Below are 18,667 nucleotides of genomic sequence, written 5' to 3'. Positions count from 1 at the left end.
AAGTAACTTGAAGAAAGTTATCTTTTTCCTTCCCTAAAGTTCTTGGAGGCTAAATTTGCATTCGCTCTTCCACTTCTGCCAGCCAGTAATTAGCATTTGAATAGGTGTGAAATGACTGCCAGGAGCAAGGAATAGGCTGACCTGAATAAGCAGAGATGACTCTTCTGAACCTCAAAGAATATGCAGGGAGGGGCCTGTGAGCGTCCAGATTACATAATAATACCACATCCTGCTAGACAGGTCTGCTGGGATTACATATAACAATGGGGGCAAACTTGAGTTTAATGGGGGTACAGTAGCTGCCCCAAACTTGATCTTACCATTCGATGTGGGAGGACACTAGGATTACCAAAGTACACTGCACGTGCGCACACACACCCAGCCTTCAGAGCCCATGTTTAGTGTGTTTGAGGACTTTAGCCCACTTAAAAAACCCCAAAGTGGGTAGGGTTGGCCCGGGAACATTTAGCCCATTGGTTAGGGTATGTCCAAGAGTCATTCCCATCTACTAGCTTGTGCCAGGCATAAATTTGGCATTTCCAGGCACCGAATTCAGAACACAACTGGACCAGATGAAGATCAGACGAGGACTGAGCCTGATGTCTGCGACCTGAGAAGAGCCCTAAAGTACTGAACCTACTCTCTCTCTTGTACTCAGAAAAAATAAGTGGAATCCAATGGTCATAAGGCTGACTTTCTGTTAAAGCTATAGGTATACAACAAACTACAAGAGGACTTACCTGCAACTGGCAAGCTGATTGGTGCCAACTGGACCCTGGTGTTGGCCTCTGTCTGCTACCCTGTGAATCTCTAAATGCCTCCCATGGGGTACTGAGGGGCTTTAGAAGTGTACCCCAGTGGTGGATTGGGACTTAAAGGTCTAAAGTTAGAAGGTTAAATCTTTGACCAAGGCAAACCTGGTTGTGTATTGGACTTGCGCTTCATTAAGTTAAGTGTCAAATCACACTTTAACTCCTGGTCTACCGTGACCATTGACTATCACTGGCACCTGGCACATTGTGCTTGGTGCTATTCCTACTTCACACTTCAAAAATTCATATAGCTGGTTCCCCTTATCGGATTGTTGTTATGTTGGTGTCATTTTGCTAATTAAATTGTGCTTTATTTTTGTGGGATTTTTTTTATTGATTTGCATTTTAACTTTATTACTGTTTGGTACAGCACAAACACTACGAGGGTTGTTTTTCACTACATTTAAAAGCATTTCTGTTAATATTATTTACATGGAAGGCATGAAATACCTGCATAATTCTTCAGGCAACAACGCATAACAATGCTACAATATTTACGATGTTCCTTTTAAGGTAAAAAACAAAAAAGACATAATAGGTATCAAATTGTCTGGGGAAGACCAAATGGTACCTTTCTAAAAGCACAGTCATGTCCGTATCGACGTGGACAAGGGGGAATGAGGATGGGTGGAGATAAGGCAATACTGACAGCAGGAGGGAAAGAGGGAATGGGCAAATATGCAGCACAGACAGAGGGAGGGTGAGGCATTAAGCCGACTGTATAGAAAACAAAAGAGCTCACAAGTGACACTGCGTGTGCAGTCTTAAGTGAGCCCGAATTTAAAAAATGGAATGCATCTATGCAAGACTATGAATTACAAAGCCATGGCCATTTACATGTTCCACAGCCCAAAACACAACTGACCCCAGTAATCTTCTAAACTGTTCCTCTCCTCTCGGATTCATGTTCAGTGCTTTATTACTAGGTTTGCACTCTAAAAATAAGCAACATATTTATGTTGGATTATGGCTGAGTTTAGCAGGACCTGTAGACACATTTTGGTTGAATCTATGAGGTCCTTCACTGTTTGGGTTAAAGGGAGGCTGCACTGGAGAAGACTGGTTTACAACTGCTAAGGACCGAAATATCAAAAAGCTATTTGTGACTCACTTACCTGTGCTTGTGGAGCATATAGACCCAGATGACAGAAGCAGTGAAGAAGCACCCAGCCATGATGAGATAGAGCTTGAATAGGGGGATCTCTGCTGCAGACAGATAGCCGCTGGGATTCTTTTCCTTGATATCTATCTATACATCCAAAAGAAGGTCAGAATGTCAATTAGGTAAGCACATAGAGCCACCGACTGGGTAGTACACACCAAGGTATCATCTGCACACCTAGTTGAGGTGAATGCCCAGCCAAAATGTAGGACAGGTAAGGAATGAAAGATCCAGTCAACCTGCTCATGTCCGTGCCTATTTGAAACATAGACCCTTCAAAGCATTCAGTGTAATCCCTTTCTTCCACGAACCCAGCATTAACTCTTCACTATATGCACATATGAGAAACATCATATGCAAAACAGATGACAATACCCCAACAGGACTCAAATCAAATACAGAGCGCCAATAAAATACCACTCACTAACCACTGAAAGTGGTCCTGCAGATGTAGCCACAACCACTGCATCCCACCACAAAGGGTTCAGGACCTTAGAATAGAGGGACCCTAATCTAAGATCTCCGAAATTGACTCACACTGACAATGCTCTACTCTGGTTCATACTCACAGTGATATTGTACCCGGTGGGCGACATTTGCAGATTGTTGCAGTTGTGGAAGTATAAGTTGTACAGACCTTGTCCCTTTGAGCCAAACACTACTTGGAACTGAGGGAGAGAGGAAAACAATTACTGAAAGCAATCACATGGAGTGCGTTATTGTTCTGCCACATTTCAAATGTTTAACGACTGCAGAAAACATATTTAATTCATTAATAACTTCATTCATCTGAAAAAGGTGTTGGAATGAAAGTCTCTCCATGATTTGAAAAATCTGTGCCACCCTGGCCTGTTCCGTTTTGCAGACAAGTCCTCTGTTATTCCTACAGTAAACGAAACAGTCTTGTGAGTCTACTTGAGGGTCTTATACTTTTACTTTCCTGACCGCCATCAAAGCTTAGCTCTAATGACTGGGGCACACTTACCAAAGTGTACATCTGTTCTGAGCGAATGTCGCTACTACCCCCTCTGACCAAGCTGGAGGTCTCTGGTGGCGGAAGCGCAAGTACTAAATCACAGGCACTGGTCTTTTTACTTGAACCTTGTGAGAGGAATGCCTACTCAGTCTCCCTGGATGAAGTTCAGTCAAATTCCCATAACTGGCATCCCTTGCATTCCTCACATGTTAGACATGCAAAGAAGCTGTATGCATGTGTGGTGTAGGATTTACATGTTATAAGTCCCTTTGCTGTATACAGATGTAGGGCATACCCCTCTCTAATTTCGGAACCATCGTAGAGTAAGGTGGTAATAAAAGCGATGGAGTCCTACTATAAGGAGTATGCCAGGATACTCACATGCTTCTGGGTCTCCATTCTTGCACACACAAGAAGACCCTATTTTCTGAGTGACAATTTGGGTAACCAAGACAATTGGAAAGGTTCAATGATGTGAGATAAGCCACTTTATTGAAAGAGAGCACTTCTGCATGACATCTCCGGGAAAGCTCTCTTCACAGGTCAATCTCTATAATTCAAAGATACAAAGATCAACATTGTAGAGTAAAGAAACACGAGAAAGGAGGAGCAAAATGTAAGGCACAAGACCAGGGAATAGACAGACACAAGACAAAATGTGAGCGGGAGGATGAAACAAGTGGCAAGGAAGATAAGATGCAACAACTTGCTTGCCGTCTCTAAATAAAACTCCATAATGTTTAAAGGTTCCATGATCAAATTGCTAAACAATGCTTGAACCACACCTTTCCATGCCCTGATAATAGGCAACAGGGCAGATCCCACCTGAGATAGGCTGAAACAAACGTGTCATCATCTGCTTATGATCACATAGGCCAGCAGAATGCCGGCACAGTTTAACCAAGTGCAGACAGACACTGGCAATTATTGATTTATTGCTGTCCTCAACCAGTGTGCTGAACCTTTGTTCACAAACTTAATTTGCCTCTCTATGTGACTAACCACCAAATAGACATCACTCACTCACTAAATAGTATGCAATACTCTATTTTGATTGAGGAGTACATTCATTATGCTCTTTAATCACTGGTTACCAGAATGCAGATACTAAAGAGGAAATGCGATTATGAGTAACTCAAACTATTATGATAACATTTGCATGACAATACCTCTTAGATATCGATTCAGGAACTGCTGCACATAACAGGTACCATTCCTTTTCACCCAATGGTATTTATAACATACTTCAGTAAACAATATATATTTGTAAATAGATTTCTGCAAAACGAATGAATGAGCAGAATTCATGTGTAATCGGCTCCTACATAAATGCCTACTGGTTATGTTCTAGACTCAATATCAACCCAGATTTTGTCAAATCTGGGAAGATTGCCAAATTGACTTTTCCCGGATGTTTAACCACAGTATCTGACAGGATGTCTCTGTGAATGCAAGCTAGCCTGGCTGATGAAGGGTGTTACCCAAAAACCGGTCCCAGGAAGACCTGGCTTGGCAGTTCGGGCTGGACTGTTCTTATGAGGCACAGGGTCAAGATTGATTTGCATATAGCTGAGTCTGAACTGAGGTGGCGAAGTGAGCTAAAGAATGATGATGAATTCAACCCAGATCTGTGACTGGGGGTGAGTGTCTGAAAAGTTTCAGCACTTCGTACATCATCTCCTTGTGGTTTGCTTTGCTTGCCCTAAGATGGCAGGGTATGCCCAAACGTGGGTCCCTTGCTCACTTTGCCACTGGATGCAAGCTAGCCTGGCTGATGAAGGGTGTTACCCAGAAACCGGTCCCAGGATGCTTGTTTACGGTTCAAGGAAGAACTGGCTTGGCAGTTCGGGCTGGACTGTTCCCATGAGGCACAGGGTCAAGACTGATATGCATATAGCTGGGTCTGAACTGAGGTGGCGAAGTGAGCTTAAGAATGAATGTAAATAAAAAATGTAAATCAAGTATTTGTAAAGCGCACAGCTACCCGTAGGCATCCCGGCGCTGGGGGCCGTCGGGAAGATTAAGCGAGCTATTGCCCAGAGTCACATGGTGCTGGCCTGACCTGCCACCGGTGCCAGAGATCAAACCGTGATCCCCAGCGTCTGGCGTCAGTCACCCTGGCCGCTGCGCCACACCTCTTCCCTAATGGTGGACTGTTCCCATGAGGCACAGGGTCAAGACTGATTTGCATATAGCTGCGTCTGAACTGAGGGGTCGAAGTGAGCTAAAGAATGATGATGGATTCAACCCAGATCTGTGACTGGGGGTGAGTGTCTAAAAAGTTTCAGCGCTCAGTCCATCATCTACTTGTGATTTGCTTTGTTCGCCCGAAGTTGGCAGGGTATGCCCAGACGTGGGTCCCTTTCTCACGTTGCCACTGGATGCAAGCTAGCCTGGCTGATGAAGGGTGTTACCCAGAAACTGGTCCCCAGGATGCTTTTTTTTTTATACAGTTTTATATGGCGCGAACTTGACCCGAATCGGGTATCAGAGCGCTTTACATAGCACCAGTTGCATATCATGAGGACACATTCATTTTTGTTAGGCACAGGGAGATTAAGTGATTTTCCCAGAATCACAGGATGTTCAGCGTCATTGCCGAGACTCGGACCCAGTTTCCCAGATTAGAGGTTGCCCACCCTAGCCATTAGGCCAACTCCCCATGGTTGTTTCCGGTTGAAGGACGACCTGGCTTGGCAGTTCGGGCTGGACTGTTCCTTTGAGGCACAGGGTCAAGACTGATTTGTATATAGCTGGGTCTGAACTGACGTGGTGAAGGGAGATAAAGAATGACGATGGATTCAACCCAGATCTTTGACTGGGGGTGAGTGTCTGAAAAGTTTCAGCACTCCGTCCATCATCTCCTTGTGGTTTGCCTTGTTCACCCTAAGTTGGCAGAGTATGCCCAGACGTGGGTCCCTTGCTCACTTTGCCTCTGGATGCAAGCTGGCCTGGCTGATGAAGGGTGTTACCCAGAAACTGGTCCCAGGATGCTTGTTTCCGGTTCAAGGAAGACCTGGCTTGGCAGTTCGTGCTGGACTGTTCCCATGAGGCACAGGGTCAAGACTGATTTGCATACAGCTGGGTCTGAACTGAGGTGGCGAAGTGAGCTAAAGAATGATGATGGATTCAACCCAGATCTGTGACTGGGGGTGAGTGTCTGAAAAGTTTCAGCGGTCCGTCCATCATCTCCTTGTGGTTTGCTTTGTTCGCCCTAAGTTGGCAGGGTATACCCAGACGTGGGTCCCTTGCTCACTTTGCCACTGGATGCATGCTAGCCTGGCTGATGAAGGGTGTTACCCAGAAAACGGTCCCCAGGATGCTTGTGTCCAGTTCAAGGAAGACCTGGCTTGGCAGTTCGGGCTGGACTATTCCCATGAGGCACAGGGTCAAGACTGATTTGCATACAGCTGGGTCTGAACTGAGGTGGTGAAGTGAGCTAAAGAATGATGATGGATCCAACCCAGATCTGTGTCTGGGGGTGACTGTCTAAAATGTTTCCGTGCTCCATCCATCATCTCCTTGTGGTTTGCTTTGTCTCTGTAGAATACTATGAAAGAGAGGCGCAATGCCATCATAATCAAAAAAAGAAAGCAGATGAAAGAAGGCGTTCATAGTAAGTGAGAGCAGAAAACTAACACTGTAGAATAAAAGGAAAGAAAAGACAAATATAATTTGAAAAACAGGAAAAGCAGAGAAGGGAAATCCCTTGGAAAACAGAAGGGACGAGAAAACAACCAGGAAAATAAAAGCAGTTGCAGAAAAATGAAAGCATCCGAAAAGAGGGAGAAAGGGCAAAAAGAACGCAAGCAGAAAACAGAAAACTTTAGAAGAACATAATAGCCTAAGCTAGAGACAATGAAGAATAGAAAGAGAAAGGTCCGAATGGGAAGACAGCAATACTGTTGAAAAAAAGGACAAAACCTCCTGTTGCAGAGCCCTGAACTTACACCAAGGCGATACTCTGGGGGTGATGACTCTAGGGGCAGGCAAAGATCCTTTGTAGGCCCATCTGATTTAACTGCTATGGACGATGCTGAGACCTACAAAGCAAGAAACTTGTCAAGAACCTTTTACAGAGACTAAAGTTTAAACAGAGACCCTCGCTGCCCACTGTCAAAATCCTGCAACCACCCAAGATCACTGCTTTTAATATAACTCAGCAAAGGTAAGAATAACCAGTCATTAGAACAGCCAGCTGTTCCTTAGAGCATGAATCACAATTTACCATATTGACAGCATAACTGCCCACCTGCCCTTGCCCTGCTTACACCGCAAGCAGTGTCGGAGCTTTACAACGCAGGTCCACATGGCCACAAGTGGCAGCCACTAAAAGAAATTAATAGCCATGATCTGGAGCATGGCCCCTCAACCACAGTGGGCCCCAGTGCCTCCCCCAGGCACTGCCTCCACCAGTCAGACCCTTAAAAGAAGAACCAAATGCACCAAAAGCTGTTCCTGGGGGTCTAGGCTACAAGGCAGCCCCACCACCCCCACTAAGGGGAACCTTAGTTGGCTACAAGGGCCATTAGCTCAGATTAATTAAGACCACAAGAGGTTATTTCTCCTACTTATGACAACCTAATGGCTTATGATAAATCTCTCACCTGCTTTGTCTTCTCCCCAGGTGCTGGCTGTCCAATGTCTGTGTCCCTCTTCTGCAATAGTGCTTTCTTTTTCTTGTCTGATTCTATGATGTGCCAGAGAAAAAAGTGTAGGGACAGACAAAAACATGTCAGTCACCATTGAACACAAGAAAAGAAACAGCACTTATATTCACAGTAGGCCTGTTGTTAATACATGAAGAAGGGGAAACTGCTCGCAGGTATTAACATTTCAAGAAAGGCGAATCAACTTCTAACAAATGATGAAACGCGACTCTACCAAAATGTAACACTTACAGAAAGGAAAAAGGCAAACAGCAAGTAGCAGTAAACACGATAAGAAGAAACAGCTTGCAGACAACTTTAAACATGCAAAAGTCTGAAAAACGACTCACAGTAAGCCATAAACACACTGAGACTAGTTCACAGCCACCTGCAAACATATCAAGGAAGGAGAAGCCGCCCACAAGCATACATGAACAAACCAAGGAAAAGGGAACAGGTCACAAATAACGGTACCCATATATAGAGACCAGGGAGTGAAAATGGCTCAAAACCAGCTGTAAGCATGTTAGCTGAGGAGGAACAGTTAATAGGCATGAACAGATGAAAGGAGGAAGGTCAGACAGCTAATCGCCAGCAGTGAACACATCAATGAACAAGAAAAGAAATTGCCAAGCCTCCTACCACAGAAGAGCCTAGCGTAATCAGATGGGAGACCCATGAGCAAGGATGAGTGGGACTCAGTACGTTCACAATCACATAACATCCCTAGCTCAAAAACACATTACACTCAATGGCCAGAACACACATTAGGTATTTAGACCAAAACTTATTTCTGGGTTTCCAAAACAGAGTATTGTGAGTCTTATACAAAGCAGCTTCTATGCCTCTGTTAGACCAGCAGTTTTTAGGTTCGGCCTGGGCAGAGCATGCGCTGCTCTCCGAGGCATGGTGTATTGGAGTATGGAATTGAAGCCCCGTCCACTCTCCGCTCATATGGGTCATTGGCTTGTGTCATTGTCCTTCATATATGCAGGCTTCTGATTTGTTAATAGGCTTGTTAGTCCCTCCTTAGTACCGGCTTGTCTTCATTTGTAACCTCCCATGAGGACTGGCACTTTCACTTCGGTTGTTACACGGTGCATCCTATTTAGTCTGTAAGCACTATTTTCTATAATGCGTTTCTCCTACTGCAGGCACTACATGCTTTCCTGCAACATTCAGCACGCCATGCATGCTTTCACAGGGCGCTTTTACAAAAAGAAAAAGCATTTGTTTGTCAACTTGACGAACAAATGATTTTTTGGGTAAAAGCACCCCATACCACGCTTTCGTTTTAATAGCGCCGCGTACCTTTCTTTAGACACGGCTCGTCTAAAGAAAGGGGTATGACCTCTTAACGTGAAAGCGCAGCGTGGGGCGCTTGTAAACAACAAGCATCTGCAATACAATACGTCTCGCATTTTTTAAACTTTGACCTATTGGTATTGTAAATAACAATGCCTTTTATTTATGTATTGTTTTTTAAACACATAAATAAAAGGCATTGTCATTTACAATGCTAACAGCTCAAAATCTCGCAATTGCGAGACCTATTGCATTGCAGATGCTGGTTATGGATTTCCTTCAGGGAAAGCAGTATCTGGTCTCTCTCAAGCACATCAGCTTTATGGGTCTCAGACACAGATCAGAATCTGGCTCTTGTACATAGAGCAGTGTTACAGGTGTCATTCATAGAGAGGATTTTTTAGATCATTCACCAATGGCAAAGAATGCATGTTTCTCACAAAAGCAGCTCCTAGAGTCTCACACAGACGTTTCTGGGTCTCACACACAGAGCAGCCTCTTAATGTCAAGTACACGCACACCTGAGCACATGCACGCACACAATCTTTTTGGGAAACAGACAGACACACGCACATACATACATACACAATATCTCTAGGTTTCACAAAAAGAACCGTGTCTGAGCCTCACTTGCAGAGATGAATTGGGTCTCTCACTGGGAATGCTTTCTATATCTTATGAGGAGATCAGTGTCTAGGTCTCTTTCACTTGCACAACAACCACTGCACACCCATTTTGGGTCTCTCTATCCCTCAACATGTTTCTAATTCTCTCACACAGCACTTTCTATGTTACACATATAGAGTCAAATTGGTCCTCATGCACTGACCTGTTTCTTGGTCTCTGTCATACATACCCTCATCCCCATAAGGAAATATGTGTACTTGTTCCTTTCAAGGGTTATCATGGCACAATAAAAAGATGCTTATTGTTACCCAACTTATGTGGTACTGGGAACAATTTATGGCATCCTTCATACAGAAAGGTTTCTAGGTGTTTATCTTACACATACTAATTATTGTCTGTATCTGGCCCACCCAGAACAGTTGTTTAGTTTCTCTGTCTCCCAGAACAGATACTCAGACACAGAGTAATGCTTGTGTCCAGTAGAGATGTGGCTGTACCTACATGAAACTCAACAGTTTGGGATTTCTTTCACAGTTCTCTTTACATCTCACTAAGTCCAGTTTTCCCGTGAGAAACAGAGCATTTTTTGAACACTTAACGTTTTTCTCTTACACAGATACCTTTCAGCATCTTGCGCAAGGTACACATTCAGCATCTCCCCCAGTTTTTGGATCCCTCACACATAGCAGCTTTTGGATTCCATACCTGTTTTAGATGGACTTGTGCTGAGGGATGGACTGGTATGTCCTGTTGTAGTTTTCAGGGATTCCACCTTTTCTTCATCGCCCAGGGCATCTGAAACATTCACGTCTTTTAAGTTTCCCGACATCTTAACATTGACACTGTGACAGCAAAAGGAAGAGAAATTAGCAATGAAGCAATCCCCTTCTGTTCTGCCACAGGTTCCCCCTTTATAATCGTCCCTCCTTGGCCTGAAGGTGAGATCAGAGTCCAAACATCAGGCCGGAGGTGAATACGTCTGCCATATTTGAACTGACAGTCTAGATATTAAGACCGGAGAGCACTAGAAAGGAAAGTTTGCTTGTAGCAAAGATATCTGATTTCGCCTGGAGATGAACGAGTGGTTTCGGAATATGAAACCTGTCAGCTTTTGTTACAAAGGCCATCCAAACCTCACAATATGTTTGAAGCACAATGGTATAAAGGCAACAAAGTCGATGTTCATTTGCTAACAGAAATTGTATATGTAGTTCAATACCAGCTCACTTAAGTGTGATGATTTCAGTGCTCTCAATAACATCATTCCATTGGGAAAAACAAAGAAAAGAAGCTAACCTTAACCGCTGGACTCAGAAATACTAATCAAGGAATTTACCAAGAGTACAGCTATCTCAGTAACACCAGCACTGAGGAGTTGCTCACTGAAACCAGAACAAATCTCCCTGGGCTCGTAGATGTGTCACTGACACAGGTACAAATCTTGCTGAATTCAACATAAGCACTAATGATTTGTTTCCCAACCACACAGATGCATTTTGAAGTGCACCAGGGGTGCCCCAAAAATCCTACCACAAGTAGCAGCTCTCCTTAAGTTGCTCCGCTGCAGGCACTTACCAACTGCGTGTGAAATTGAGGATGAGGAACATTTTGTCCACAGGCTCTGTATCCAAAACGCAACGAAGAGAGACTTGCTCCTTAGGTGAGAGGAAAGCTCAAGATTAGAAGAAAGATAAATCCTAACCAATACCGAAAATCACATAGTAATAAATCCATGATAGCAAAGTCAAAAAGAACCTACTCACATGCCAATCAAATCAACACACTTGCTGATGAAGAAAAAAAAACTCACAAACCCCACTGCAATAAATTTTGTGCTAAAAAGTAGACAAAGCATTTGATGGCCAATAATAGAGAAAACAAAGCACAGGACCAGAAGGGTTGAAATCGAATGTCTGTTGTTACTTTGCAGATCATCACATCTAAGGTCATTACATTACTAATACCTTTCCATCAAATGTTACATTGGGAGTGGCTTTATGTTTGGTGGGGGTGTATGGGTGTGTACACGCACACACACTTATTATCGATGCAGTTGTATCTTTTATTAGTTTGATTGGTTCTAATATATATTAATTTTAATGTAATATTTTAAAATGCTATTCACTTAAACCTAAACACCATTTATTACCCCTATACACTACTCATCCCTGAGCCCTAGAATCTTCTTAGTGCTCCTACATATTCCCGATCATTGAGCCTTAAAAACTCCGTCTACCACCATACCATAGCCATTTCTGAACCCTTAAAACTCTAATTACTATACCTACATATACATAAAAATTACAAATCATAAACCCATATTTAAATATTCCATTTTCTAAAAGAATTACTTATTATTTATTCATTTAAATCTAATCCCTTTCAATTAAATTATTTTTGATTTTAATGACAATCAAAATGCATGTTAGCACACACACATATACATCTCCTACTGGCCATAGCCAGTATGTAGTTATAGTTAGGACCAACTTTCCCCATAGGCGAAGGGTTTTTTGTTTTGCTAACTCTGGCGCCGTTTGACGAATCCTAATGAAATTTTGAAGCCTAGTACGCAAGTTAGTTGAGCTGCTGTCTGAAAAATTTGAGGTGATTTGTGAAGCACGGGTCGAGAAAAAGGGGGGGGTCCCAAAACGGTTTTTCCCCATGCAATATCATCACCTCACCCCACTGTGCAGCTGTTTTTCTAAAAATATTCATTTAGGATTTTTTTTTGTACTTTATAAATTGATTAACTTCAATGTGGTGATGAAATAAAGCCACATCCATTTTTAGAAAGACTGTATGGTGGTGCTTAACTTTGTTTAGATACAACTGATTAATTCTTGCATCGATTTATCTGTTTTAATTGTTCTCCATTGGGACATTTTCTCGTTGTACCATTAAGTAACTTTAGGCTACAAGTTATAGTCCTCATAGCAGGTCAGGGACGTGCATAGGAGATCGGCCTTATTTTTAGGCCTATCTGCCACAGGGGGGGGGGGGGGGGGCAGAAAGCCATTAGACACCAGGGTTTTTCTTTTTTTATATGTCGGGAAGCGGCCCCCTTGGGCATGGTTGCTCCCTATTATAGGGGCAATATTGGTGCCGTTTTCTGCCGCCCCCACTTGGGCCACATCAGCCATATTTTTAGATCCATCTGCACCCAAGGGTGAGGGGGGGTCAGAAAACCACTAGACACCAGGGAAAGTTTATGTGTTAGTGAAGTGGAGATCAGCAGACAGTTTGCGTGTACTGGCGTTGAGCTGGCGGTGTGTGTTCACTGGCGCATTGCTAGTGGTGTGGGTGGACTAGCACTTGGCTGGCAGTGCATGCGGACTGGCGCTTGGCTGGCGGTGCGTGTGGACTGGCATTTGCCTGGCGGTGCGTGTGGACTGGCGTCTGCCTGGCGGTGTGTGCGGACTGGCATCTGCCTGGCGGTGTGTGCGGACTGGCATCTGCCTGGCGGTGTGTGTGGACTGGTGTCTGCCTGGCGATGCGTGTGGACTGGCGCCTGCCTGGCGGTGCATGTGGACTGGTGCTTGCTCGGCAGTCGGTGTATGTAGACTGGCGCTTGGCTGGGGGTGCGTGTGGACAGGTTGTGTGTTGGAGGCTAGTAGCCAGTATGTGTATGGACTTGCTTGAGGTGTGGTTGTCAATTGTCTGATGTTTGGGTGCTTGGTGGAGAGATTGGTGCGTTAGTCCTATTGGCGTATGAGAGTGATGGTCCCTTGAATGGTTCTGTTTGTAAATATAAGTGTTGTATTGTGTTGATCCTGCAGTTGGCAGTGTGAATTGTTTTGTGTCTGGCGCATGAATGGCATGTGAATGGACTGTAAAAGGGATGGTGCCTTGACGTGGCTTTACAGCTCACAAGCTGTAAGTCAGTGGTTCTTTGATGTAATGTTGAAATTATTTTACTTTTGCGGATTGTATTTCGTAAAGTCAATGATGAATAAAGTTTTTTTATGAACCATTTACTTATACTTGTGCCAAATCCAACCAGAATGCCTGTGATTGACTAGTGGATATTTGTGCAGTACTGTTTTGGTGTGTTTTTTTTTTGCTTTTTACCGTCAGTGCATACTTTCTCTGGAGGGACCACCTTCTGCCCTCACATATTTTTGGAAACTGGTCACCAAAAGAGTAATATGTGGTATGTTTTGTGTGGATCGCACAAGGTTTACTTACCCAGAGGCCCTGGTAAATTGTATTATCGATCACAAAATGACCTGGTGTTTGCAAGGAGGTCACCTGCGCTTTTGGTCCCGCAATCTGCAGCCATCTAGGGAAATCTACTGAACCCAGACATCTCTGAAAACAAGTCACACGGAGGAGTCCAGGGAGGTGAGGCTTGTGTGGATTCCCCAATGTTTTCTTACCCAGAATCCCTTGCAAACCTCAAATTTAGCTAAAAAAAAAAAACACGTTTTCCTCACACTTCTGTTTCAGAAAGTTGTGGGATTACCAGGCTGGTGCAAATTTCCTACCACCCAGTGTTCCCCTAGTCTCCCGATAAAAAATGCTACCTCACTTGTGTGGGTGGGCCAAGTGCCTGCGACAGGGAAGGGCCAAAAACAAATTGTTGAGGCATCAAAATTATCAACCACGAAACAAGCTGGTTTTGCAAGTGGGTCACCTGCATTTATGGTCCCGGGCTCGGCAGCCATTTAGGGAAACCTACCAAACCCAGACATGTCTGAAAACTAGACACCTGAGAGTCAAGGGAGGTGTGGCTTGCATGGATACCCAACTTTTTCTTTCCCAGAATCCCCTGCACACCTCAAATGTGACTCAATAAATCATGTTTTCCTCACATTTCTGTGTGGGAAAATTGTAGGCTTACCGGGCGAGCACAAATTTTCTACCACCCAGCATTCCCCCAGGTCTCTTGATAAAAATTCTACCTCACTTGTGTGGACTTAGGGGAACATAGAATAGTAGAACAAGTGTTATTGCAATGTGTCATTCGATGCATTTCTGCCTTTCAAATGTAAGGCAGTGTGTACCAAATTAGTCATTTTGAAAAATGCCTTCTAATTCACATGCTCAAGAAACAACTCAAAACATTTCTTTTTAATTAGCCGATTCAAACTTCCCGTCTTTCAGGTTCTCCAATAACTGCTCGCGCCAGGACACTCTTGAGTAATTGAGCGCACTATAAAATCCTTTATAACATAACATATAACATAACATAACATGCTAGTATGGGTACCCATAAATTCAGAGATGTACAAATAACCACTGCTTCTAAACTCCATATCTTGCTCCCATTTCAGAAATACATTGGTTTCCTTGATACCTATTTTACACTCTTTATATTTTACCAAATGAATTGCTGTATACCTGGTACACAATGAAAACCCATTGCAAGGTGCAGCTCAGTTATTGGCTCTGGGCACCTCCGGTTCTTGGTGAACCTACAAGCCCTATATATCCTCGCAACCAGAAGAGTCTGACAGCGAAGGGGTTAGACACTTGACCAAGAAAAGCACTTAAACACACAAACCCCATTAAGGCAAACTCACATGGAAAATAAACACAGATTGGTGACCAACACTAAGCACTGGCAAGCAGCACCAAAATATAATACTACTACATAAAATAAAGACAAGGTACTACATGTCTTTACGAAGGCAAATAAATGATATACACAACGAAGATAAAGAACAGATATGCATGCACACACCTAAAAACCATACTTACACATACAATTGAAAATTGGAATATATACATATGACCAGAACAAAAATACCTACATATACCCAAGAAAAAATACTTACACTCACAGTACTACTGTCATGTCAGTAAAACAAACTATGTGCCCACACATTATTTATGGAATGACATTGAGTCACAAACTCCTGCCAAATCATTCCATACCCTTCACTTAAGCCCATGGTTGGTTTTGGCGCACTGAGCTCACCGGAGAGGAGAGGAACTGGCCGCTCTTGGCGTGGGACAGGCTGAAACCGATCTGCAGAAGAAACCCAAAGATAATTAGGACTCAGGTAGGCTGAGGCTGGCCTAGGAGGCAGTCAACATAATTATTGACATGATTGAATTCCTAAGAAACCATATCTAGTCACTGCATGCTATGAACTTGCAGCAGGGCAGCCTCGCATATAAGAATTGTTTAATTCACTACTCAGTAAAGGCATGTCTACACTGTCTTAGACACAGTGAAAGTTCACATTATTCACAGTGATCATACACTTGCCCTGATAGGGATCATATTCTTCAGTCACAATAGCAACCCACATGTCTGTGTAAACCTGGGTGAGAAACACAAGTAAACTGACAGTGATTCACACCGAATTCATTCTAAATAGAACGTAAACAAAACAGCAAACTTACTTCATATGAATTACTACAAAGGCATTCTGCAGGTTCCAATTATAAGAATTGGTTTATTCAAAGCACACATACCCAAGGGGGTATTTCAAAGGCATAAGTGCAAAGTGACCCCTGTTTGAGAAAACCACAACCAAACAACAGTAACTATGCAGTGCACAGAGGTTCAACGGTATGTTGATTTAAAAACAACTATATAATAATTAGTCCATTAAAACTCCTGTTTGCCAACTGTGGGAATAAGCAGAGCCTCTCCTGACTGTGAATAGAGAGAGGGGGATGTCCCACATCCTACCTATGAATAGAGAAATGGGACAGACCCCTTCCTGAGGGAGGATAGGCAAACAAGATCCTGTTTGAGGAAAGTAAGAGGGGATGAAGCTCATTCTGTCTGTAACAGAGAAAGAGGCTGAAACCCACCTTATCTGTGACGAGTGAGAATGGATGAACGAAAACCTGTCTAGGGATAGTGAGAGACGAGGAATAGCACCCCAAGGATTGGGATAGGTTTGATCCCCATAGTAGAGAAGTGGGGACCTTAACATGTCTGTGGATGCTAACAGCACACAGAGCCACAAGCTGTCTTTGAATGGCGAACAGGAATAAATTGCATCCTGCAAGAAGATGGCAAGAGGACAGAAATCCTACTGGGAGTGTAGACTTCTCAATACTGGCTGATACTTTAGCCTCTGGTATCAATGGCTCTCTCTGGGGGAGGAACAGAGGGGGCATTATTCCCCAGGCTCCATTCTTTTTCAGCACGTGTACTTGTGCTACAAAATCTATTTACTGATTTTGAAGCAAGCCTTCTTATTAATGATGAAGTAGCTAAGATATAAAACTACCAGATGGTGCCAGATGCTCTAGCAGCTGTTTTCTCTTTCCTTGAGGAAATTTGTTTTCTAACTTTAAAATGGCTTCTCTTGGCATGTGGGGCCTGCAAAAACCTCCTACATGGGTGTCCGGTATTAGGCTACATATGAGAGTACTATGGCTTGATTACATTCTAAGCAGGACAGTCAATGATGGCCCAAAATCCCTACTCCTCCTTACTTACCCGGCTTTGGTTGTCGGGAGGCCGCACAAGCCTGAGTTTCATGATTACTTCCAGGGTTCCATTTGCAAAAAAGCCAAAGCTGTTGACCTGAATGTTGGAGCGTTTCTCATCCTGTAACAGAGAGCATTGTTAGGTGGGAAAACAAGAAGCAGAGAGCCAGAGCAAACGAGGTAACAAGTGAGCCGAGTACATGGCAGAGATGAAAGTAGACATGAGTGCATCAACAGGCCTTACCATGCTGGGTATCATTAAATTTCAAGTTGTGTACTCCTAGGAAACAATACAGGTGGAGTATGACATCACAAATCAGAAGTCAGAGGTTGTGTACACTACGGGAGACCATGCAGGGGGATTATGACAAAATGGATCATGGGAGATAGTGCAGGTGGGTTATAAAGTCAGAGTACATTTGGGTGCCCATGTGACCCAAGAGAGTCAGTATAGGCGGACCATGACATAACAGAGAAGAATTCAAATGGTACAATGACAAATAGGAGATAATGCAGATACACTACAAAATCATGTAGCAGGAATCCAAACTCAAGTGATCCAAAGGAGACCATGCTTGGTTCGTCACATGAGCCAGGGGACACAATGCAGGTGGTTTGTGACCATGTGCAAAAGGATTTGTAAGTCATTGGAACCAGGGGAGACAATGCAGGTGAATTAGGACATGACACAGCAGGATTTGAAATAGTGTGACGCATGGCAGAGTGCACAAGTGGATGATGACATCCTAAAGTGACCCATTTGAGAAACTTCAAGGGGTTTATGACATTAAAGAGCAGGATCTGTCATTGTATGTCCCAGTAGATAATCCAGGCAGATAATGACGCGATTCATGATTGAACAGCCACTTGACTAAGGTTCGTAAGACATCATAGAGCAGGATTTAGGGGTTATTTTACCCACAGCAGAAAATGCAGGATGATTACGACAACATAGAGCACTAGTCAAGGGTGATGTGGCACACAGGCAAAATGAGGGACACTCACAACAAAGTGCAGGGCTAGGGGGACATGTGAGGGTTAATGGTTCTGTAGAGCAGCATTCAACAGTCAGGTCACACAAAGGGGACCATGAAGAGACATATGAGGTCATAGGGTTAGACAACTGTGGAGATTGCGATTTTATAGTAAAGGTGTTCTTTATCCATAGAAGACAATGTACAACATTACATGACATAACAATGCAGAGTTTGTCATGTGACCCAAAGAGGGCAATGGAGAAAATTAAGACAGCGAAATACGAGTGACATTTTCAGGCAAGGCCTATCCCATCCTCCAGATGTAGGGATGTGAAATTCTATAAAATATCTAGTTATCCAGGAGATAAGAAGCTTAGGAAATCTATTGGTTATGAACAAAAAGAAATCCATTATCACATTTGGTGCCATGCAGTGAGGTGCTAAATTATGTCTGTGTTATATCAAAATTCAAATAATATGCTCTGTCATAATGCCAGCCCCCGCTCCCCCCGACCCCGCTGGGGTTGCTTCCCCATCTACCCTCTCACCTACCCAGTCCCACATGGCTCCTGGAAGCCCTTGTGGTCCTTTACAAAATATGTTAGATTTTGGTTTTTTTTAAGGATTTTTTTTTAACTATTGTTATTGATTTTTTTTTTTTTTAAATACAAAACTATGCAATTACATGGTACAGCCGATGTTCGGGACATTAATGAAACAAATTTCACACACTAATGCGAAAAAAGAAAACAATCTGAGTG

General features: G+C 43.4%; 1 protein-coding gene across 3 annotated transcripts in view; it reads right to left on the bottom strand.

Moving 5' to 3' along the window:
* GPR108 (G protein-coupled receptor 108) overlaps positions 1–18,667 on the bottom strand; it is a 90,588-nt gene that overhangs the window by 59,785 nt on the left and 12,136 nt on the right. For 2 of the 3 annotated variants that reach the window (XM_085600428.1, XM_085600429.1), the window contains exons 2-9: positions 16,940–17,050; positions 15,455–15,505; positions 11,107–11,186; positions 10,237–10,373; positions 7,558–7,640; positions 6,901–6,993; positions 2,544–2,642; positions 1,928–2,061 (exon numbers count right to left, since the gene is read on the bottom strand). In XM_085600428.1, the coding sequence (XP_085456554.1) occupies positions 1,928–2,061; positions 2,544–2,642; positions 6,901–6,993; positions 7,558–7,640; positions 10,237–10,373; positions 11,107–11,186; positions 15,455–15,505; positions 16,940–17,050 (788 nt within the window). Of the gene's footprint in view, positions 1–1,927; positions 2,062–2,543; positions 2,643–6,900; positions 6,994–7,557; positions 7,641–10,236; positions 10,374–11,106; positions 11,187–15,411; positions 15,506–16,939; positions 17,051–18,667 lie in introns of all 3 variants that reach the window. The other variant, XM_085600430.1, reaches the window with a different exon arrangement.

Source organism: Triturus cristatus, chromosome 4_2 (assembly GCF_964204655.1).
Source record: "Triturus cristatus chromosome 4_2, aTriCri1.1, whole genome shotgun sequence".
NCBI classification, from domain to species: Eukaryota; Metazoa; Chordata; class Amphibia; order Caudata; family Salamandridae; genus Triturus; species Triturus cristatus.
The sequence above is the reverse complement of the archived record's forward strand: the minus strand, read 5'-3'. Positions and strand labels throughout refer to the sequence as shown.